This window comes from Natrix helvetica, assembly GCF_964273705.1.
Source record: "Natrix helvetica genome assembly, chromosome: 4".
Lineage (NCBI taxonomy): Eukaryota > Metazoa > Chordata > Lepidosauria > Squamata > Natricidae > Natrix > Natrix helvetica.
The window spans coordinates 23,018,221-23,040,702 of NC_138550.1; the positions used below are offsets into that span (position 1 = coordinate 23,018,221).

The 22,482-nt window shown below is 36.4% G+C and overlaps 1 protein-coding gene across 2 annotated transcripts in view; it reads left to right on the forward strand.

Moving 5' to 3' along the window:
• The window catches only part of CDK8 (cyclin dependent kinase 8), a 55,549-nt gene that overhangs the window by 27,325 nt on the left and 5,742 nt on the right, over nt 1-22,482 (forward strand). Inside the window, exons 5-12 of one of the 2 annotated variants that reach the window (XM_081950375.1) lie at nt 6,298-6,355; nt 8,552-8,683; nt 10,820-10,963; nt 12,399-12,468; nt 13,300-13,372; nt 13,996-14,093; nt 19,243-19,321; nt 21,393-21,548. In XM_081950375.1, the coding sequence (XP_081806501.1) occupies nt 6,298-6,355; nt 8,552-8,683; nt 10,820-10,963; nt 12,399-12,468; nt 13,300-13,372; nt 13,996-14,093; nt 19,243-19,321; nt 21,393-21,548 (810 nt within the window). Of the gene's footprint in view, nt 1-6,297; nt 6,356-8,551; nt 8,684-10,819; nt 10,964-12,398; nt 12,469-13,299; nt 13,373-13,995; nt 14,094-19,242; nt 19,322-21,389; nt 21,549-22,482 lie in introns of both variants that reach the window. The other variant, XM_081950374.1, reaches the window with a different exon arrangement.

The following is a 22,482-nucleotide window of genomic DNA, read 5'->3' on the forward strand; positions in this document are numbered from 1 at the left end:
AGTCCCAAGAGATGACCGTGTTGTACAATTCTACTAGATCTTAATGGTAAGGCAAACATGTCAAGGGAAATGAAGTCCCATAGGTAACCAGATCCTAAGCTATGAAAGACTCCATCAGCATCTTGAATTGCACCTTGAAGCCCTGTGGTAGCCTGGTGCTGTACGGAAGAGCAGAGATACTACATGGACAAAATGTGGAAAGCCTATAGTTATTCATACAGCTGCATTCTAGTTCAGTTGAAATTTCCAAGTGATCATCAAAGGAAGTATATTGTAGTTCTCCAAACTGGAAGCTATTAAGACATGAATGATTAAGAGATCTCCCAGTCCAGGAAAGGTTGTCACTGGAATGCAAGATTGATTTCTGTAAAGATCCTCATGGCCATGGCTGCCATCTTGTTCATTAAGTTGGAGTCTCAGAGTGCCACCTTGGGAAAATACAAACCCATCAAGAATTCAAGATGGTAAATCCCTTAAACTGGAAAGACTTTGAAAGCAAACCACTTACTCTTTGTAGGCCTGAACCTAAGCCTATTCCTTTCCATCTATAGATAGGAGCTATAGATAGGAGATATGCAGTGTTGCCTATTCATGTAGGCGGGGATTGTATGTATAACTCAGTGTCATCTGCATACTGGTAATGCTTTAGCCTACGCTGATGGATGTTCTCACTTAGCAACCTATTGTTGACATCAAACAGAGATCCTGAATAGCAAAGGCCTTGGGCTAAATCTCTCTCCACCTACCTACATCAAGTGAAACTACTTCAGAAGAAGGAGAAGAACTGGCCCAGTACAGTGCTCTCACTTCCAGTGCCCATAGGCTTCCCAGAAGTCCCACATTATTGGTGATATTGTATTCTCCTTAGAAATCAAGAAGGACCAGGAGAATCAGATCCAATCTTGGTCTGACCAAAGGTCATCTAGAAACATGTTCAGTATTTTATTAATCTACTGAAAGATCTACCTTGTTTTCTCCAGGTCCCTCTAGAATTGCTGTACTGCCTCCTTCAATACAGCCTTCATTTTAACCTTGGTTACAGGTTACCAGTTTTGGAATCTAACAGTTGGGACTTAACCACTGTCTCCTTCAAGGCAAGCAAGGCAATAATCAATGATAAATTAAATCATTACTTCTTGATCACTTTCTTAGAGATCTTTCCCAGCTAGAATGGGCAAAGCTAATTCTCCTATGATCGTGGAGATAGCAGCCAGACTGGGTTTACTCTGTCCAGTAACCAACTAGACTGAGTCTACACTTATGCTGTCATTGTGCCCTTGTGGCTCCTCCCCAGTTCAGTCCAATGAGGACTAGCAGTGAGAATTGATCTCTCCTCCAAATTTTAGCTTTATAGCATTAATTGGTGATTTTTTACCATTTTTCCCCTTTAAATTGGCTTTTTAAATCATTTTTTCTTCTGACCAAATTGGAGGGAAATTCAAAACTGCTTCCAGGCTGCCTCTCTTCAACCATCTGACTGCCTGCGGCCACGAGTTCACTCATGAAGCCTGCCTTGCAGTCAAATCGGCCAGCTCATGATCTACGGCTCCGTAGCTGTTTCTCCAAGGCGCTCCTTGACTCTGGGCACTCGAAGAGACACACTGCCCAGCCCTCCTCCCGAGGGTCTCCAGGTTGTCTCCCCAGATCCACCTGTCTTGCCTCCCATGGGCCCTTGCCCTTCACTGGCAGATACAGATGGGGAATTGTTGTCTTCTGAGTCCTCCTCTTCTATAGAACTGACAACAGAGGCAATTTCTTTAATGTTCCTCTCAATAGGGAACGCACCTTTGAGCAGGCTTCCCTCCCTGTTGCGCATGGTTCTGGGATTCCCCAAGCCATGTACACCTCTCCTGCAGATATGGCAACCATCATTGCTGAAATCATCAAACAGGTCATGGCTGCTGGCCTACAACAGCGCCGCCAACCTGCTCCATCTCATAGCCACAAGCATAAATCTGCAGCTGCTCAACAACCTAATCCCTCTGCTTCTACTTCTCAGGCTACAGGGAGGCAGGAAAGGTGACTTCCTCACATCAGTGGGCTTGACAGAAGCTTACCTTCATATTCCCATCTTCATAGACTACCGAAAATATCTCCGTTTCTCTTAGGGGGGAGGCACTTCCAGTACCAAGCTCTTCCTTTCGGACTGTCCTTGGCCCCCAGGATATTCACCATGGTGCTGGCTTCCCTAGCCACCCACATCAGGTCATCTCCAGTTCGGATTCTCTGCTACCTGGATGATATCCTCCTGTTGTTCAGGTCTCCGACTCAAGCAGAAAGGGATCTTGTGGAACATCTTGGATAACAAGGCTTCGTCGTTGAGTCTGGGGCGGTGGATCAGAGCCTGTATTAAACTGTCTTATAAACTTCAGTCCTTGCAGGTTCCTCTAAACATTACAGCCCAATCTACAGGTAGTGCTGCAACAATTGATGCTTGGTCCACGCAAGCCACATTGGAAGAAGTCTGCCGGGCAGCCACATGGGCATCTCCGACGGTCTTCATACGTCATTACAAGTTAGACAAGTATGCGTAGGCTGACACAGCTTTTGGGTGCAGGGTGCTGCAACAAGTGCTTGTGCCTTAACGGACTTTGTTTAGTATCCCCACCCTAGTGGACAGCCCAGTCTTTGGTACGTCCCGGTCTGGCTGCTGTCTCCACGATCACAGGAGAATGGGCGTTGGTTCTTACCTGATACACTCATTCTCTGTTGCAGTGGAGACAGCAGCCAGCCCCACCCTGGTGTGTGTCACACAATTCAGAACAGTTTTGTGCGGAGGAGAGAGAGAGAGAATCAGAGGATATGGACTTGACACATGTACGCTTTTGCTCACAATTCTAACTTGAGTCTTCAGTTTTCCTTCGTCTGAACTGGGGAGGAGCCACAAGGGCCCGATGACATCGTACTTACTTTACTTTATTTGGACTTTTATACCACCCCCTCTCCCCAAAGGGACTCGGGGCGGTGTACAGTCAGAAAAAACACATAAATAAATAGAAAGTACAAACATAATTACATACTCAGTACCTAAAGGAGGAGGCAATAAGAAACTGTAAGTGTAGATTCAGTCCAATTGGTTACTGGACGGAGTATACCCACTCTGGCTGCTCTCTCCACTTCAACAGAGAATGAGCGTATCAGGTAAGAACCAACGCCCAATCTCTGAGGATCCTGTCCATTTCTTCAAGACTCATAGGTTCCATCCTCTTCTGGAAAGTAGACAAGTTTTCCTCAGTTGACTCTATAGAAATTCCCCAGGAAGAATCCAACTTCAAATAATCCAAGTTATTTTATTCATCAGATTTCAATGAAATACATTTTTCATCGAAATCTGAACATTCAATTTGTGTCTCAGCCCCTATAGGCATCTGGATTACCTTTAAGAGAGCTGTGGCCATGATAAGGGCATTACTCTTCATCATATTTCTTGCAATTAAGTAAAATAGGCTTACACAAAATAAACTAAAAGTAAGGACACAGTAATATTTAAGCAAGAGAGTGGGTAACAAAGACTATTTAATCAAGTTATGGTAAATAGTAAATGCATATTTCAGAAGTCATTCATAATCATAACCTGGGCAGCACTATAGGATATAAAAGAAATAGTACGGTGGTTCTTGATGTTTGTTTGGCATCCAAGGCACAGAGGAGGATCTATTTATGTTTTTATGTTTATTTTGCTTTGCATTGAATCCAGATTTTGCTTTCAATTAGTTAATGAGTTTTGTTTGGAAATAGCTGTAAGCATAATCTGTGGTTTTATAGAACTGTATATAAATTTAGATTTCATGTAAGTCTGCTTGTAAACGGAAATCTTGCTTTGGGGATTTCTTTATGCCTTGTATGGCTTTGCCTTTTTATGCAGAAAAGCTCAGGCATTATAGATAACAACGTGTATAAAATACTCTAGCAAGCCTATCTGTTTACTATGCTAAAATAGAATAGCAAAAAGAGCTAGAAATGATGCGTATGCAGTGCAGAAGAAATTATTAAATTATTTGGAGGCTTTGAAAATAAAATCAAATTAACTATTTTATTCCTGAAGGGAGAAATTAATCATCTGAATAATGTCATATCTTTGCATATGGCGTAGTTGTTCAGTGTAATATTGTTGTTGAATTACTGCTGAAGATAACCCCTAATTATTTATTGTCTATTTCTAACCCAGCATGTACACAATCAGTGTCATTTGAGTTTGGGGATGTGGAAGAAAACAACTAATATCTCTCTATAAATAATTAAGTATTAAATAATTTGCCATTGAAGCTCTGACATTTTTTTCAGGATTATTCATTTCTAATCTAAATGAAACTTTTTGTACTCCTGTATTCAAATTTATGAAAACATTCAGAATACCTTGTTAGGAAGTACTTTAGAACCATTTTCAGTAATTCCTCAAAACCCCTTTTGATATATAGCTATGTAATTTTGTTGCTTGTAAATATATAAATTTAGAGGACCAAAAGTTTTCAGAGAACACAAAATAGCAGTTTTCTGGGTGTTCATGACATATGTAAATCAGTTTTGCCATTGTTCTATGAATGATTACTGGTAATAAGTAACTGAGACTTCCATGTGTATTTCATTTGTTTATAATTCTCACTGTTTATGATGTTTTCCTCATCCAACTTTACGTCTGGTGATTAAATAAATCTGACAGAAAGTAATATTTTATGCCTGCATCTGAAAGAATATGGAACAGTCACTTAGATGTCACAAAGTCTTTTGTGGTTTTTATACTTAACTAATCACTCAGAAGGTTTATATTTGTTTTCTCAATTTTTAAAATGGAAGGAAAATCCATTTCTATGAACTTGATGAAAATTATGCATAGAAATAGTATGAATGAGCAATTCAAAATAATTTTCCAACACATGGAAATAATTACATCGTAAGATTGGTATGATGACAATGGTAGACGCCAATATACAGACTTTTAAAAATTAAAGCTTTTTTAACTTTAATATTTTACGTTTAGATATTTTTATCCTTATAAAAAGGATAATATTAATAGCTGAGAGTTGAAGTTTGGGGTCCTTGATGTTCTCTGAGCCTGTTGGTTTTCTTACAGATGTTTCATTAGCTAAACTAGGTAAGATCATCAATACTAGTATTACTACCGGTAGCATTGATGATGTTACCTAATCTGGATAATGAAATATCTGCAAGAAAACAATCAGGTTTAGGGAATACCAAAGACCTATTATTTCCTCAACTGGTGTAGGAAGGCAATTCTACGTATTCTTCTTGGATTTTTTTAAAAATAATTATATCAGTCACTATTAGAGCTGCATAGCCTAATAGTGCCTTGTGATAATTACCATCAGTTTTTAGGTATGAACACATATCTACAGCTTTCTATGAATATCTACATAAGTATGCAGTCATAAATAATCCTTTTCAAATAAGTTGTATACCTTTTCCTGTCAAAGGTAATGTTATTATTGTCATATATATTTTTAAACATTTTAATTGTTAATATGGATCTTAAAATTCATATATTGCCATAGAGCTACCTCAATATTCATGCATGTTGAAATATTAGTGTATTTCAAGGTGTTATGTCTTTTCCTGGCAGATTACTTGAATGACCAATAATCATTTCTTTAAACTGATTTCCAAGATAAAAATATGAACAGAATATACACCATTAGGACCAATATAATCCAATTATTATTGGTTTTTTAATAGATTTAGCAACGTTTTAATAAGAAAATAGCAATTTAATATTGGCATAGCTTTGTAATACTTCAAAAGCAATTGCACAAGTTGTTTACAAGAATTTCTAAAAATATTGTCAAAGAAAATATATTGGGGCAAGTGGATGAAACTAAAAAACAGAAGAAAAACAAACTCCATAAAATAAGCCTTTAAAATCCAAACTAGCACCCGTTTTTCCAAAAATGAAATATTAAATTAATTTTAGAATACTATATAGTTCTATATAAAATATTGCACCGTATATTTACATTGTTTCTGGGAGGAAACGTGCATTGCTTTTCTGTATTTGGCTAATGTTGATAGAGAGGCAGGAGAAACGACACATTTTTCTCTGTGTTCTGGAACATAGCTTCCCATCTGATGATTGTGAGGACACTTGAAAGAGGTGGAAAAAATTCTGAAGGAAATTATTTGGCTGCTTGTGTAGCCTTACAGCAAACTAATAATTTACAGGCATTATCACTTTTAATATTCCACTGCATTTTGATTTAAAATTGGAAAATAAAGCTAATTTCAGCCACAAATGTTTAGGTTTACTTTGGTATATGTATTGTGTATTTATTTTTTTTTCCACAGAAACCTGCTAATATTTTAGTTATGGGTGAAGGTCCTGAGCGAGGAAGAGTAAAAATTGGTATGTTTACATCTTTGATAAGTCCCAGTGTAGCATTTAAGACAGAATGTTCTAACAGTTCATAGGTCAATACTTTTATCGTTAAAATCTACCAGATCACAGATCAAATGAAGAGAGGTAACATATGTTCATGTTGGACAGTGTTAGAGCAGGTTATAGGCTGGGAGAACCTAAATTGGGCCCTGTTTTCATTTAAAATGTTATAATTTTCCTCAATGGTGTTAACATTTTATAATAAATTTAACAGTCATGGTTAGAAAAGTACTCATGCAAATATTGATAAATCCTCAATCATAGGAAGCATGCTTTTTAATAGGAAAAAGCTGTGAAAATTATATCATTTTTATTTGTGGTAGAACTGCTTTTTGTAATATAGAAATTCTATATTCTATTTAAATAGTTCTTTTAAAATATTAAAACATCTATAGTAAAACTTACAACATGTTATAACCAAACATATTATGACTGCATGTCAGTGTCCTGAGTGCATGTGCATCAGCAAATGCCTAATGTGCATCCTGGATCTTTAAGCAGATATATACAGACTTTATTGTAGAACATTTAAATATACTTAATTTCCCTTTCTCTAAATCCCTTTTCTAAGATGAATTTACAGGGAAGTTACACGATCTCAATTAGATGAGACTGTTGAACAGAAGTCTGTTAAAATAGCTGGTCCTCTCTGAAACCAATGTATGTTTCCGTTAGAAAGAAATTAGGTCAGTATTGAACACTCCACTTAGATCTGTAAATGCATAATTATACTAACATTAACAGATTTAAGTCCTCTTGTCAGTAAAACATGATTGTCTAATAGCAGAGGACGGATTGCATTTTTAGCATTAATCGCAGTGATGTTGACACCTACTTTTCTTGCAAGCATGAACTATTTACAAAATTCTGAAAAATACGATTGCTTCCCCAAACAGTTTTTACACATTAGTATTGGATTTTAAAAAGCATTTCTTCCAATTCTGTTAAGCCATCCAATGCCATTAACAGCAAGTTTGTCTTGCAAAAGTGTGATAAAGCTGAGGATTGATAAACAATAATCATGTTATCTTTTGTGGTTTAATTTTTTTTTAAAGAAAAATTCAGATGTTTATATTCGGACACTATCTTTCCCTTCCTCCCCATTTTCTATGGAGCCAAAAGTGATCTATCAACATTCATTTTTCTCAACAGCTAAATGTTCATTGTCTAATGCAGAACAAAATTAATTTTTTTAAATGAAATATAATAAATAAATAGGGTTCCATATAGTTAAAGAAGCCTTAATATTGTAGAGCAAATGATGGAATTTTTTCTAATGAATATCCAAAAATTTGATACCTTCCTCCTGGAACATTCTTAGGTTTCGTATTTTTTAAAAAACTTTTTTTGTTGTGTGCCCTATAAATGCAAACTCAGATTCTCAGCTCTACTGGAATTTCTACTGAAAAATGCATTATTTTTGCACTTAGCTGCAGCAATAGTTTTGTTATGCAAGTGGTATATTTTACCAATCTCTTGCTGTTTAAATACATGCGAGCATAGTTTATTTTAATGTGATAAATCCATCAAAGTGGAGAAGAATTAGGTAGCTAAGTGAACCAGGAACACCAGGAATTCAGATGTGTTATTTTCCTAGCTCAGGGGTGTCCAAACTTGGGAACTTTAAGACTTGTGGACTTCAACTCCCAGAATTCCCCAGCCAGCATTCCCCAGCCAGCTGGCTGGGGAATTCTGGGAGTTGAAGTCCACAAGTCTTAAAGTTCCCAAGTTTGGACACCCCTGTCCTAGCTTAAGGAGAATCCTGCTACCTTTGAATAGTAAATTCTATTAATTTGCTAGTTGCCTTATTACCAGTTGCTACAAATTGAACTGTTTCTGTCAGGTTATAAATTGGTATTAGAAATATTTTCAGTCCTAACATGCATCAATATTTTTATATGCATTAAAATGTTTTTGCCATTTCCCAGTGATTCAGTTCCAGATTTCCAAACTTTCCAAGGACTGATCAGAATATGGGGTGACATCCTGCATGATCAAGAGTTCAAATTAGCATGATTTAATCATGCAACACATTCTGTACAATTCTTTCAAAATAAATTGAATATGTCTAAAATTATACAGGATTTCTGCCTATTTGAATTCAAACTGGTTTGTATTAAGCAACATATACGTTAAAATTTAATTTCCCTCCTCATTTTACAGCTGACATGGGCTTTGCCCGACTATTTAATTCACCTTTGAAGCCTTTAGCTGATTTGGATCCAGTAGTTGTTACATTCTGGTATCGAGCTCCAGAATTACTGCTTGGAGCAAGACATTATACCAAAGCTATTGGTAAGTAATGTGATTGTCATTGTTGAATTAGGAATATCGTATTATTTAAGTCTGATTTACTAATTTGTTTTTGCATAGAAAGACTATGCCAGATCTTATACAGACTTCTTTCATTTGCCTAGACATGTTCTCCACAATTAATTAGCAAAAACATTATTTAATTTGTTGATATATTTCATGTTTTGATAATAAATGTTTCTAACATTTAGCACTTAAATTGGTTTGTGTTATAGAACAAGGACAGGAGATTGTTGGCTTTGAATCCAGATTTAAGAGCAAAGTGATTCAAATCCACAAAAACTGGATGCTGGTGTTTAGTTTCCTCAGTTTTTCTAAACAATACTAGTATGTTCCCTCAAATGCAGGTAAAACTACTTCATTGGGAATAGTGAAGGCAAAAATGTCCTTGCTCCAAGCATTCACCTTGCACATGTTTGGAGCCATTGATTTGATGATTCTGATAGCCTGATTACTAGAGCTAAAATAATATATTTAGTTTTAATTACATTATTACAAAAAAAAAAAAACCTCCTAATACCAAGTGTTTCTGAATTCTCCCTCAACTTTATCTTTCATTTAAATCATGGGTGTCAAACTCACGATGTCACGTTGCTGTCATGTGATGTATTGTGACGTTATTACCCTTCGCGAAGCTAGTGTGGGCGTGGCCTGCGTGTGATGCATCTGGCCCGCAGGCCACCAGTTTGACACCCCTAATCCAAATTTAGGTAATGCCCAAAGTCTCTGCTAGAATGACTTACAAAGTATTATGTAAAATGCATTTGTCCTATAGATTTTAATAATTTCATTGAATGACCATTTATTTTTGTTTTATTTTATTATATGTATTAGCATCCAGATGACTCTGGGTCACTTACAAAATCATAATTTCTGATATTCCAAAAGAAAAGGAAAATACTTCCTTTCCCTGGATATAACTTCTGATTTTGTAGACTTTGTCTCTTTTCATGACAGTCTAAAATCAAATTCACAAATACACTAGTTCTCACCTACAGGGAAGTCACCAGGTTTAAATTTTTGATCATTTTTGGTATGCTTTTCTGCAACTTACTAAGGTAGACTGTATAATTTCTAATGAAGAAATTAGACGTGCTTACTGATTTATCAAAAGAGATAACTATAGATAACACTAGGCAATATTGCTTACTTTACTTCCCTTCCAAATACTCTTAGAATATTTTGTCTTTTTCATTATTTTTTTAACTATGTGAAACTAAATGGTAACTAACTACCTGATAGTTATCTTTAAATCAAGTTCCCCATTCACCCAGTATGGAGGCAGCTAACTAGATTTTTTTTCTGTCCTGAATAATCTGATGACATCTGGAACCCTATTTACGAACAGAAATAGCACTGTAAATCCTTGGAGTTGGGCATTGCTCATTGCCATGTCTGTGAGAATTCTCATACTCATGTTCTCAGCCATAGCCTCTTAAGCCATAATTAGACCTCTTATGCTATGATTGCTAAGTTTTCTAAAGAGTTTTATTTTAAAAAATAAAATCTTGTCAAGCTTGCAATTATCCCCAGTTAGTTTAATTTTGCGTAGTAATGAATTATACCTAATTGTATGAGTGAATGAAATCAAGCATAATAGATCTCTTTCCCCATAGTGCTATCTGTTACAAAGATTGAACATTTTCTGGCCCAGTTTTGAGAATTTGCAAATAGTAGTATTGTATTAGTTATAGCCCATAGGATTTAAATACGAGCTTTGAAATCGCCTTAGGGAATTGTTACATTTTTGATACATTGTTGAAGTTTCAAGTATTGGGAATCTAAAAATACCATTTTAAAACATCTTCCTTTTGCTGTAATTGAGAATTTTCTCTTGAGAGCTTTAATATTTTAACAGAAGACAAAGTGACATAATGCATTAATTATGCAGGTTACAAATTTACTAGTTCTTGCCTAGTTGAGCAATTGTCTATTCTTCTGTTATAACTAGAGTTGCAATAAGCGCTATGAAAATACAAGAAAATCTTTGATACTAGCACAATTGAAATGTTAGTTGGAAATGCTTGGAAGTATGCTTATTTCTTCATGAGCACATCTATAAATCATTGTTTCTTTTTTAAATGCCTCTTTGATTTTCCTCCCTCCTTTTTTGTAAAGATATTTGGGCGATAGGGTGTATATTTGCAGAGCTGCTAACATCAGAGCCAATATTCCACTGCCGACAAGAGGATATAAAAACTAGTAATCCGTATCATCATGATCAGCTGGACAGAATATTCAATGTAATGGGATTTCCTGCAGGTACATATTCTGTTATTGTTGATACATGTAAATTACACCTATTTTTTAGTTTTCAAATGGTTAAAGCAATATCACTATGAATATTTTAATATATTGCAAATGGTAGATATGAAACAAAAAGCAATACTAAAGTAAATATATTATTGCTATTATATGTGCAACAAAATGAAATCACAGCTCCCCATTGTTTACTGGTGTTGACCTTCATTTGCATCTAATTATTCCAAACAAATTGGGATGTCCTGATGTATTGGCATAGTATATATGCAGATCCAAACAGTGTGGCTTTTTGTAATTAATTGACAGAAATTTTGTCATTGCTCAGGTTTAAGTGTATATGCCACCCAACTCCCGGGAACTAATATCACATTAGTTCCCCAATTCATCATGATGTAGTTCATTTGTCATCAGCAGTTGAGGAAAGGTCTTGATTGCATTTCACCATGTTACGACCTTTCTTGCCTCAGCTGTTAAGTGGATCACTGCAGTTGATAAGTATGAGAAAAATATCCCAGTTATATTTTCTACATATCAAAGAAATGGTCAAGGAGACTATGGCCAACAGAAAACATCTATTTTATTACACTTGCGCAAGTGGATTCCCATCCAAATGAGAATAACTACAAGATACATAGACGCACCTTAAATACACAAAATGACATATCATATGTGTCATAACCTGGATACAAAAATACAGTTGTGTGCACAAAATACAATATGAAAAGTACATGGAAATTCACCAAATGTTCCAAAAACATACGTGTTCAGAAGCCCCATAGATATCAACCACTCTGCCAATTCTTGTCTGAGCAAAAGCACGATAAAGAAGTTTATTACCTCCAGTCAAATAAGCAATTCCCACACCCAATGTTCCATAAGCTAAGCTAACACTGGTCTTCAAAAAGCTTGCTTCTCACAATAAGTTAGTAACCCGGTTGTTAAGTGAAGCTGGATTCCACATTGACTTTGCTTGTCTATGATTGCAAAAGGTGATCACATGACCTTGGGACACAGCAACAGTCATAAATATGAACCAGTTGCCAAGCATCTGAATTTTGATCACATGATCATGGGGACGCTGCAAAGGTCGTAACTGAAAAATGGCCAAGTCATATTTTCAGTGCCATTGTAACTTTGAATGGTCATTAAATGAACTGTTTAGGTCGAGGACTACCTGTATATTGTTTATTTACTGTAAAGTATTTAGTGTTTTTTTTAATAAGGCAAAGTATGCAATGTAAATAAGTAACAAAAGAAGATTCATGCCCTTGTGTTAATAAAAACTATGAGAAGAGGATGTTCACCAAGGGTGAAAACTAAGAAAGCAAAGCTTATGCATTTGAAGAAGAGAGAGAAGATGGCACTTTTCAGTGGTTAAGTGATGATATCCTAGCTCTGTATTAAGAAAGATGAAATTATACTATTCACTTCATAGATAAAGATTGGGAAGATATTAAAAAGATGCCTGAACATTCAACTTTAATGAAAGATTTCAGAAGAAATACGTAAGTTTTGTGAAGAAATGTTGACAATGCTACAACTTCATGAATTTGTATAATAATTAAATTGTTTTTTTGGCAAACTTTATTTCTACTCTGTGATGATTGGCTTTCCCCTTGATACCACAACAAAGATGGTTTATGTTCTTGTTGAAAAACCCAAAAATTGGAGATAAATGTGTACTTTGGAAACAGTAGTATTGAGATCTGTATAGTTTCTATAGAAGCCCAGTGCAAAGTAAGCAGAATAGCAGTCAAGAAGGTAGGAAGGATAGGCTGGGAAATTCTGGGTGTTGAAGTCAACCCATCTTAAAGTTGTCAATGTTGAGAAACACTGATCTGTATATTAAGGCTGATCAAAAGATCAGAAGGGAGCTTACCCCACAAATCAGAGTATAACATCTGCTTAGCCAACTATCTGTATAACTTTGAAACTATTTTGATTTAATAAGACATTAATTGTTGCATACAAAAGTATAATTTTTTACCTTGCAGATATAAAATGTAAAGATTTGGCTTTGATAAGTTTTAGAAACTATTATCAAATGCCTCACTTCCAGAAATGGAAAAGTATTAAATAACTGCTAACAACTTTTCATTTTTGGTTTTGTGTGTGTGTGTGTGATATGGGAAGCCATTTCCATGTGGCACATATAAAGGAATGTGCATCCTCAGGCTTCTTCCACAGAGTTCTGGAATCATTTTGAAATACAGATAAACTGCTCATAGCAATTAAACTGAATGAGGCCAGCTCTACTACCTTCTATAACACCCCCTTATACAAATGTTATCTTCAGTTTAATGTCAGGATTATTATGAACCAGTATTTTCTTTCAGATATACCAACTGCAGCCTTATCAAATATATGGAAAAACATAAAGTTAAGCCGGATAGTAAAGCATTCCATTTGGTAAGTTCATAACAGATCACTCAGGAATGAACTCCGACATAATTTCCAAAAAGAATCATATGAGATGTTTAAAGTGCTTTTCATTGCATCCGCAGAAGAGCATTTATGATAGAGTTAAATGCATTTGCTTTCAACTTCAAAGTGATGGAAACCTTAGAAAAGTAATCAGAAGTGCCCCTGATATGAGTTTCATAAATATACTTATTTGCAGGTATTGGTTATTAAGCATGAGATTATGCAAAAAAAGAGCAGTGAAAATGAAATCTTCAGATGTAAATTTTGAGCAACTGTATCTTTGTTCATTTGTACCTTATAACAAGCAATCAGTTTTGCCTAGGTCCAAATTTTATCTGTAAACAACTGGAGACAAGCTTTTCTCCTCAGAACATTGGTTCTGTTTACCTTCAGATGGGGAATGAAAAATTCCATCTTATTGGTTGATTTACCATGGCTGTCCTGGGTTTCAGGCAGATCTTGGGGACTGGACTTAGGATCTTCTGTATGCAAGGTATATAGGATGACAGCGATGGCTTGTTGATTCTGAAGATGCATATATTCACAGAATGGTGGAATATTTTCTGGGTTTGACAACAGTGAAGATCTTCTGTTTTAATTGTACTTAGCTACAGAAATTGCTTACTATGGACCCAATAAAGAGAATTACCTCAGAACAGGCTATGCAGGATCCTTATTTCTTAGAAGATCCACTTCCAACATCTGAGTAAGTCATACAGAATTCATATTTCTTTAATGCTTCCTAGATATTTTAAACTAGGAAGGATATTAAAATGCTTAAAATTTTTAGGAGAAGATTAGGGAGCGGAGCTGGATTCCTGAGACTAACAGTGAATGATATTTCAATCTTGACAAACAAATGTTTTTATGCCATTTGCTATTTTTAAAAAAATGTCTTATTAATCTTGTTTTATGAGCCCCTGATTGTGTTAGTTTGTAGCAGTAATCCTTTATTTGTTGACAAGTTGATTATAACATTATTTATAGTCAACAGCCAAGTGCCTGCTAGACCTTCCACTTTCAACATCAAATATTACTTAATTGCTATATCTTTTCTTTATAAATTCAGCAATATAAATTGCAATTTAGTAGAAATAGATTAATTGAAGCCAAATGAATAATTCTTAACGTTCATTAGCTCAGGTTTTCCGGAATCTTCTAGTCGGGGTATTATAGATCTTTGATTTTTCAGCACAGAAGTGTTATTGTTTATTTACTGTACAGTCTTGTCCCACTTCAGTGGTGGACCAGCCCCAGAAAATAGATTTTTTTCTCTCTAATCTCTAAAAGCTGCATCTATATGGAGCCCTGTACTTTAAAGAATAAGGATTATTAGGCTTATATGTTGCTTTTCATTCAAGACTGTAAGGATGTAAAATTGACATATGATCTTTGTATCCTGAGAAAAACTGGTTCTGAATAGTGATATAAACAATAGCAATGAAATGAAAGGTTAAGAATTATTTTTATAAAGTTATAAACAATTTTGTAGTGTTTGACTTCATTGGGACTGAAATTAAATGCTGAAAAAACACAGCTGTTTATACTTGATTTAGGTGAAAAGAATATATTGACAGGGTAAAAAAAATCATGTTTTATATCTTAGTATTACGTGGAAATGCAAGATTCCTGTACAATACCAAGTAAAAATAAAATTTCTGTTGAAGCAGCTTTTATATATATCTGTCAGCAGGAGCTAAGGTCTTGCGCAGATTATAACTTTCATAGATAGGCAAACATCTCAAGTCAATTGTAAGTTATTTTAGTCACCCCAACAGAATAGCTTGATATATGTGGGATTTTTGACGTTTTTTTTAACTTCCCTTTTAACCAATAAAATCCCAGGGAAGAGTTTTCATTGCACTCCATCCAAATGCTGATAGTTTCATTTTGGGAACTAAAGGCAACCAAACAAGAATTATAAACAATGACTTCTGCTATAAGAACATTAAGCAATAATAAATTTGATTCACACAGCCTTCTGCAATCTTAATTTGACAACTTCCTGTCTTTACTCACTCAAGTGCCAAGAGTAGTGTTCTTCCTTAGCATCTTAATAGAAAAGATGAAAGCATTAATAAGTTATGAAGGCAAGGTATTCATGTTATCAAAATTCTTAGATTCATTAACGATAAATTGTTCCAGAAAAACATTTGAGGAAAAAATAATTATTGAGATCTTTCCAAATGGCATGCCATTTAATAAGCTAAGAGGGCTGCTTCTATAGTCTTTGGTAAGAACATGCCTACTCAGTATGTAATGCGATTTTAGTAATCCACGAGAGAGATTACAAGAAAATTAATGGGATTCAAGACATTATTTTGTCTAATGTTGAGATTTGGATTTAAGACATCAGCTGTCTGCCAGAACTAGGAAAATCTACTCCAGACAACTAGGGAGTCTTCATAGATTTCTGAATCTTCTGGTAATTTTCCAATGTGTATGGTTGAGACTTTGGCCTGGAGTCCATCAACATAATCATTCTAATCTGGTAAAAGTTATATTGTATTCGGGCTGGGCTTGTCCACTCCCTAAATGGCTTCCATAAGGATAGCAGGTTATTTCATTGCTTCCATTATATCTATAAATAGAAGCATTTTGTATCGTCCTGAGATTATTTTTTAAATGAATGTATTCATTTTATATCACCATCCATCACATATAGTACGTGATTTTGTGCAGCAATATACCTATATTTTGGCTAGCTGGTTGGTATGTTGACATCTACCAACTATTTGTAATAAGTTTGAGTTGAAAAATCTACTCTATGCTGACTTAGACACGTGTTTGCAGATAAAGTATCTCATGGTAACTCAAAAGATTAGTCAGATTGATCCTAGTTATATATACTCTAGGGATATCACATCAGCAATTCATTGTATCAAACAGACTATGGGATAAAGTATCCTGTTGTGCAACATTTGGAATTAATTATATTTTTTGATTCCCTAAATATTTGAATAGCTGATATTTTAGTAAATACAGAGCAGCTTTTTCAAAAGCCAGATTTAAATATGTTGCCATCAAATATACTATATAGTAATTTTTTTAAAAAAATATCCCATCTCTCAAATGTTCTGTCCCTATAATGGTACTGATCCTGAAATGGTGGATCATATTGCTGAATATCTGAATAATTGCTGAATAATACAATATCATGAATATTGTAAGAGTCTTTGTCAGGACGTTATCTATTTTAAATCTAAGAGATGTTTCAGAATGTGCAAATGTAATTCGATTGCAGGTGAAAGTCCTAAAATTATAGTGGTAAGAGCCAGATATTTAAGTATGGCTGTAAAAACAATTCTTTTGGTAACAAATCAGTAAACTGGCATTTTAAGTCTCTTATATACTATCTGTATTTATTAACGTATTTTTCGGAGTATAAGACACTCCAATGCACCTAGCTTTTGGGGAGGAAAACAAGGGGAAAAAATCTGCTTCTGCCTCCCAGCAATTTGCCTCCTTACAGCAAACAGCAAAGACAATATACACTGTTTGTAGTGTTACATTTCAAACTATACTTATACAGATGCTGTTAAAATTGATGTGGCTTTCTGGAAGTATACATTATTCTCTGCTGTTTAAAAGAAGATACAATAGCACTGGGCCTCTTCAGATCAAGCATTTATTTTAAAAAGCTTCTTCACTTTGTTAAGTTGTCTAGAACAATAATAAAGTAGTCTTTAAAAAATAAGTCTAATAATTTGAACATTGTGTAGGCATTTATTGTTATTGACTTACCTCCTTGCAGCAAACAGCCTGTTTCAGTTTAGCCTGATTAGAAGAAAAAAAAATCTGCCTCTGCCTCCCAGCAATTTGCCCCTTGCAGCAAATAGCAAACAGCCTGTTTCACTTTCAATTTCAATTTCAGCATGGGCCTCCCTATAATCAGCTGTTTCAGGTTGCAGGCATTGCCATAGCCCACTGATGGCGAACCTTTTTTCCCTCAGCTGCCAAAAGCGCACCTGTGTGCTTACCTGAACTAAATGCCCTCTGGAGGCCAGAAACGGCCCGTTTCCCGACTTCTGCTGGGCCCAGTAGGTCCGTATGTCACCCTCCCCAGGCTCCAGACACTTTCCTGAAGCCTGGGGAGGGCAGAAACAGCCTCCCTACGCCCTCCAGAAGGTCGAATCAGCTGCACGCGCTGGAGCTCACATAGGATAACGCCTTGCGTGCCCTCAGATATGGCTCCGCGTGCCACTTGTGGCACGTGTGCCATAGGTTCGCTATCACAGCCATAGCTTATTGCCACCTCCACAAGCCCCATTTTTGCATTTGCTGCAAGGAGGTAAATTGCTGGGAGGCAGAGGCCAGAAAATGGGGGCCAGTGGGTGGACGGGGCTACATTCGGTGTATAAGACGCACCCAAATTTTCAGCCTCTCTTAGCAGACAAAAAGGTGCATATTATATTCCGAAAAATATGGTAAATATTTTATTAGTTACACTATTTTATTCAATGTTAAGTTTAGATTATGTTTCTAATTTGTTTAGGCTGTAAATAACATTTATTGACATAGAGGATCATGGTATTTGTCCTGGTTCAGGGCTTGTATGTCTTGAAAGTGTGGATATTTTGTGTGAGATTTTGAAGAGGACCATGGAAGACATTCTTAGAATACAGTAGTTTCAGTCTGATTTGAAATGTGATTTTGGGACTGAATTGATTTTAATCTTTTTTGGGGGGGATCATTTTTATTGAGAGAGTGACAGACAGTGTAACTCTTTTATTCTTCTTTGCTCTTGTAAAAGATTTTAATAAGGAGATGCAAAACTTTGAATTCAGAGAAAAAGGTGTCCTCTACAGCAGCAATGGGATTCACTTACCTTCCCTACAGGTTCACAAATGCGAGCACGAGCACTTCGTACACAAGCGCTACCTCTGTGCATTACGTAAGGGTGTGTGGGCGGAGCCTCCCACAGCCACTGCTACCGGTTCGCCCAGACCAGAGAGAACCTGCTGAATATCACCTTTCCTCTAGAGTTATATCCACACCCTCCAGACTTGAAGCAGAGGAACCGTTTAAGGCGCTTCCGGTTTGAAGGGATTAGCCAGGGATCATCACCGTTGCCTGGGGGACACCCATGGGGCCTCTTTTCATATCCACCTTAACAAGCTGGATTAAATGACAGGAGCTCACCCTTCCATACAGCAGCCCTTAGGTGTCGAACATGTGCCTGCTAACCTCCGACCCCAAAGCTCTCATTAAACACTTAATGATCACACACAATCCCTAAAATCAAGTTGCAAAGAACTGAGGAAGCGGGACTTAGTTCGTAGTGAAAAATGTTTTATTACCACTTTTAATCATGGGGTGAAACTTGTTATTAAGATAAAAGTTACAAATTATAGGGAAAAAAAGGAATACAGATTGACCTCGCTTAGTGACCCCAATTTGACTTATCAAATAATCCATTGCTAAGCACCACAAATTATGTAGCCACTTGGGACTTACAATATCACTTCCCACACAATCGTTAAGTCAGTCGCCACGGTCTTAAAAGAGAAATATCGCATGACAGTGACTTCTGATTTTCATTCCACATTCTCCCATCCATTGCTTGTCCCAAACCAGTTGTGAAGCCTGTGATCAAGTGACTGGGTGTTGCTACAATATAAATACATGCCAGCTGCAAAGTGCTCAGATGGTAATCACATAACTGTGGGACTCTGGTCATAAATATGAGGATTGGTTACGAAGCTGGTTTTTTGTTGTTGTTGTTTTTTACACCATCGTAATCTTGAACAGTCACTAAATGAGAGAGTCAGTATGTGAGGACTACCTGTACTTACTTGTAGTTATCCTCCTTCATACATTTCTTCATTAACATATTTAAAAATGGGCTTTTGCAGTGTGTTTGCAGGCTGTCAGATCCCATATCCAAAACGAGAATTTTTAACTGAAGAGGAGCCTGATGACAAAGGAGACAAAGTAAGTATCACATCAAGGGGTATAACAAAACAAGTACATTTAGACTACCACCCCCCACCCACATCTTGTACAGTTTATAATTGTCTGTGATTTGGAGAATTAGATTGGTATTAATAATTCTGCTTAAAATCGTTCAGTATATGAAGGCCACATAATAAGAATGTGAAGGTGTATTTTTCTATCTACATTTAGTGGAATTACTTGTATTGAACTGTTCCTTGTCAGAATATGAGAATTAAATATCACTTGTGGGAACAAAAGGAATATTTGATGATATGGGAATATTGTTACATTTATCAGTTATTTCCAGTACTAAACGCGATAGTGAGAAATTTAAGAATGTCTACCAAGTATAGAAAAGTTTAATGTCAGTGATTGACAACTCACGTAATTTGTAGAGTTACAAACGTAACTCTTTAGATGTTGCGGGGGAGGAGGCGCCTAGTTTGGATGTGATTTGAAATGCTGGTATTTGCAGAGTTGCATACTTCACAATGTTGTATAAAATCTATGTGAAAACAAACTTCACTATTACAAGAACAAAGGACAATAGTAAAATGAAACCTTTAAAGTGTGGCAGAAATAGTTGGAACAACCCTCTACATTTTGTAATCTAAGTTTGTACTGTAATTATCTTTTACTGTGTGATCGTTTGAAAATGTGACTAGCTTGATGATAAGATGTGGCAAGAATCTTAAACATCTAAAAATCTAGAAAACAATTGGTTTTTATAAAGCTGCAAATAACATGGAGTCCCAGCAATGTGCGATTTTACAAGATTCAGGCCTTTGCTACACAATAGAAGACCTTAGATATAATACATTGCACTCAGATTATCTCCTGGAGCTAAAGCTAAAGCTGTAAATCTAAAATGCTTACTTATATAAGGCCCTCATTTAACAACCGTACTTGGGACCAGAATTTTGATGGTAAGTTGATGCAGTTATTAAGCAAGTCACATGTGACCTGACTCAATTTTACAATTTTTTTTAATGACAGTGGTAAGGCAAATTGCTATGGTCTTTTAACAAAACACATGGTTGTTAAACAAATCCATTCCCTCAAATGGGAAGGTTTTTCTGGAAACTGGCAGAAACATCACAAATCACGGTCACATGACCATGAGATGCCGCAACCAGTCATATTTGCAAGCCAGTTGCCAAGCACCTGAAATACAATCATATGACCGGGGTGTGGGGGTTGTAACTTTGAGAATAAATCATAAGTAACTTTTTAAGCCCATTGTAACTTCAAATGGTTGCTAAACAATCATACTTTGATTGTTACGGGAGGACTACCTATACACATAATCTCAATTTAGTTCCAAGTAAACATTTTTACCGGGACACGGTGGTTCAGTGGCTAAGACGCTGAGCTTGTCACTCAGAAAGGTCAGCAGTTCGAATCCCTAGCACCACGTAACAGAGTGAGCTCCCGTTACTTGTCCCAGCTTCTGCCAACCCAGCAGTTTAAAAGCATGTAAAAATGCAAGTAGAAAAATAGGGACCACCTTTCTTTGGTGGGAAGGTAACAGCGTTTTGTGTGCCTTCGGCGTTTAGTCATACTGGCCACATGACTACGGAGACGTCTTCGGATAGTGCTGGCTCTTCGGCTTCGAAACAGAAATGAGCACCATCCCCTAGAGCCGGGAATGACTAGCACATATGTGAGCTCCCGTTACTTGTCCCAGCTTCTGCCAACCCAGCAGTTTGAAAGCATGTAAAAATGCAAGTAGAAAAATAGGGACCACCTTTCTTTAGTGGGAAGGTAACAGCATTTTGTGCACCTTCGGCGTTTAGTCATGCTGGCCACATGACCACGGAGACGTCTTCAGATAGTGCCGGCTTCGAAACAGAGATGAGCACCACCCCCTAGAGCCGGGAATGCTAGCACATATGTGCGAGGGGAACCTTTACCTAGGTTGGTTGTCTTTGCTTTAGATCTGTGCAGTTACTGATATTTAATTAGTATCATCTTGGTGTCTCATTGATCTTAGAGATAATTTCATATTTCCAGGCCTTTGAACTGCTTCTGAGTTGTATTTTTCTTTTTTCTTTGACCACTTGAGAAGAACCAGCAGCAGCAGCAGGGCAATAACCACACAAATGGAACTGGCCATCCAGGGAATCAAGACAACAGTCATACACAAGGGCCTCCTTTGAAAAAAGTGAGAGTAGTTCCTCCTACCACTACCTCAGGTGGACTTATTATGACCTCAGATTATCAGGTATCCCTTTTTTCCCTCTCTTTCCTTGTCTTTGTTGTATTACTCTGCAAAATATTTATTTTGGCACAGATTTCATGTAAATCATTGTTCTGTTTGAATCCACTTTTATTACCGTGTTTCCCCGAAAATAAGACAGGGTCTTATTTTCCTTTGAACCCTGAAACAAGCGCAAGAAACAAGTTATCTTATACATTTTTGGCTGCCAATCATGAAAAATAACCTGGAATTTAATCTATCACGAACCATTTTATGGAAATCTCTTCTTTTTATGCAATAGCAATGTACACCCTTCCGTACCTGTTGGCTATGCTGCACACATGAAAGAAACCAACAAAAACATGGAACTGTTGTTGAAGCATATCCGCTACACCAAGTACAACTGGAATGAAAAGGCTCTTTTGCTTGGATTGCAGCTCAGCTACTATACCAAGTTACATATGCAAATGGGACAGTTGTGCAAGGAGTCATGTTACATTAAAAAGAAATGGCCACTCTGCAAGAATATGTTTTGCAAACATTTTGTAAAAGCAATGAAGAAGGAAAGTGAATGCTTTGTTATTTTGAGACAGATGTTTCCAAGAATAACTGATGCCAAGAGTAAGGAAGGCTTTTTTGTTGGTCCACAGATCAGATACATCATCAGTGACAATAGTTTGAAAATCTGTTAGTGGGGCCAGAAGAAAAATCACCTAGAAAGCATTCAAGGAGGAAAATCAGGAGATTCGGTCAATTCAAATGAATATAAAGATTTACTGCAAGCTTAAGCTCTCTACAAGGATTTGACCAACTGGTGGTCAAGGGAAATGAGCAGGAGATAAGAGAGGCATTCAAGGTGGTCTTAGATCTCTTGTGGGCATGCAGGGATTTGTGGTTTATGTTGCATTTGACTTCATCCTGGTCATCTCCCACATGGCGCTTATAATTTTCTTAGCAA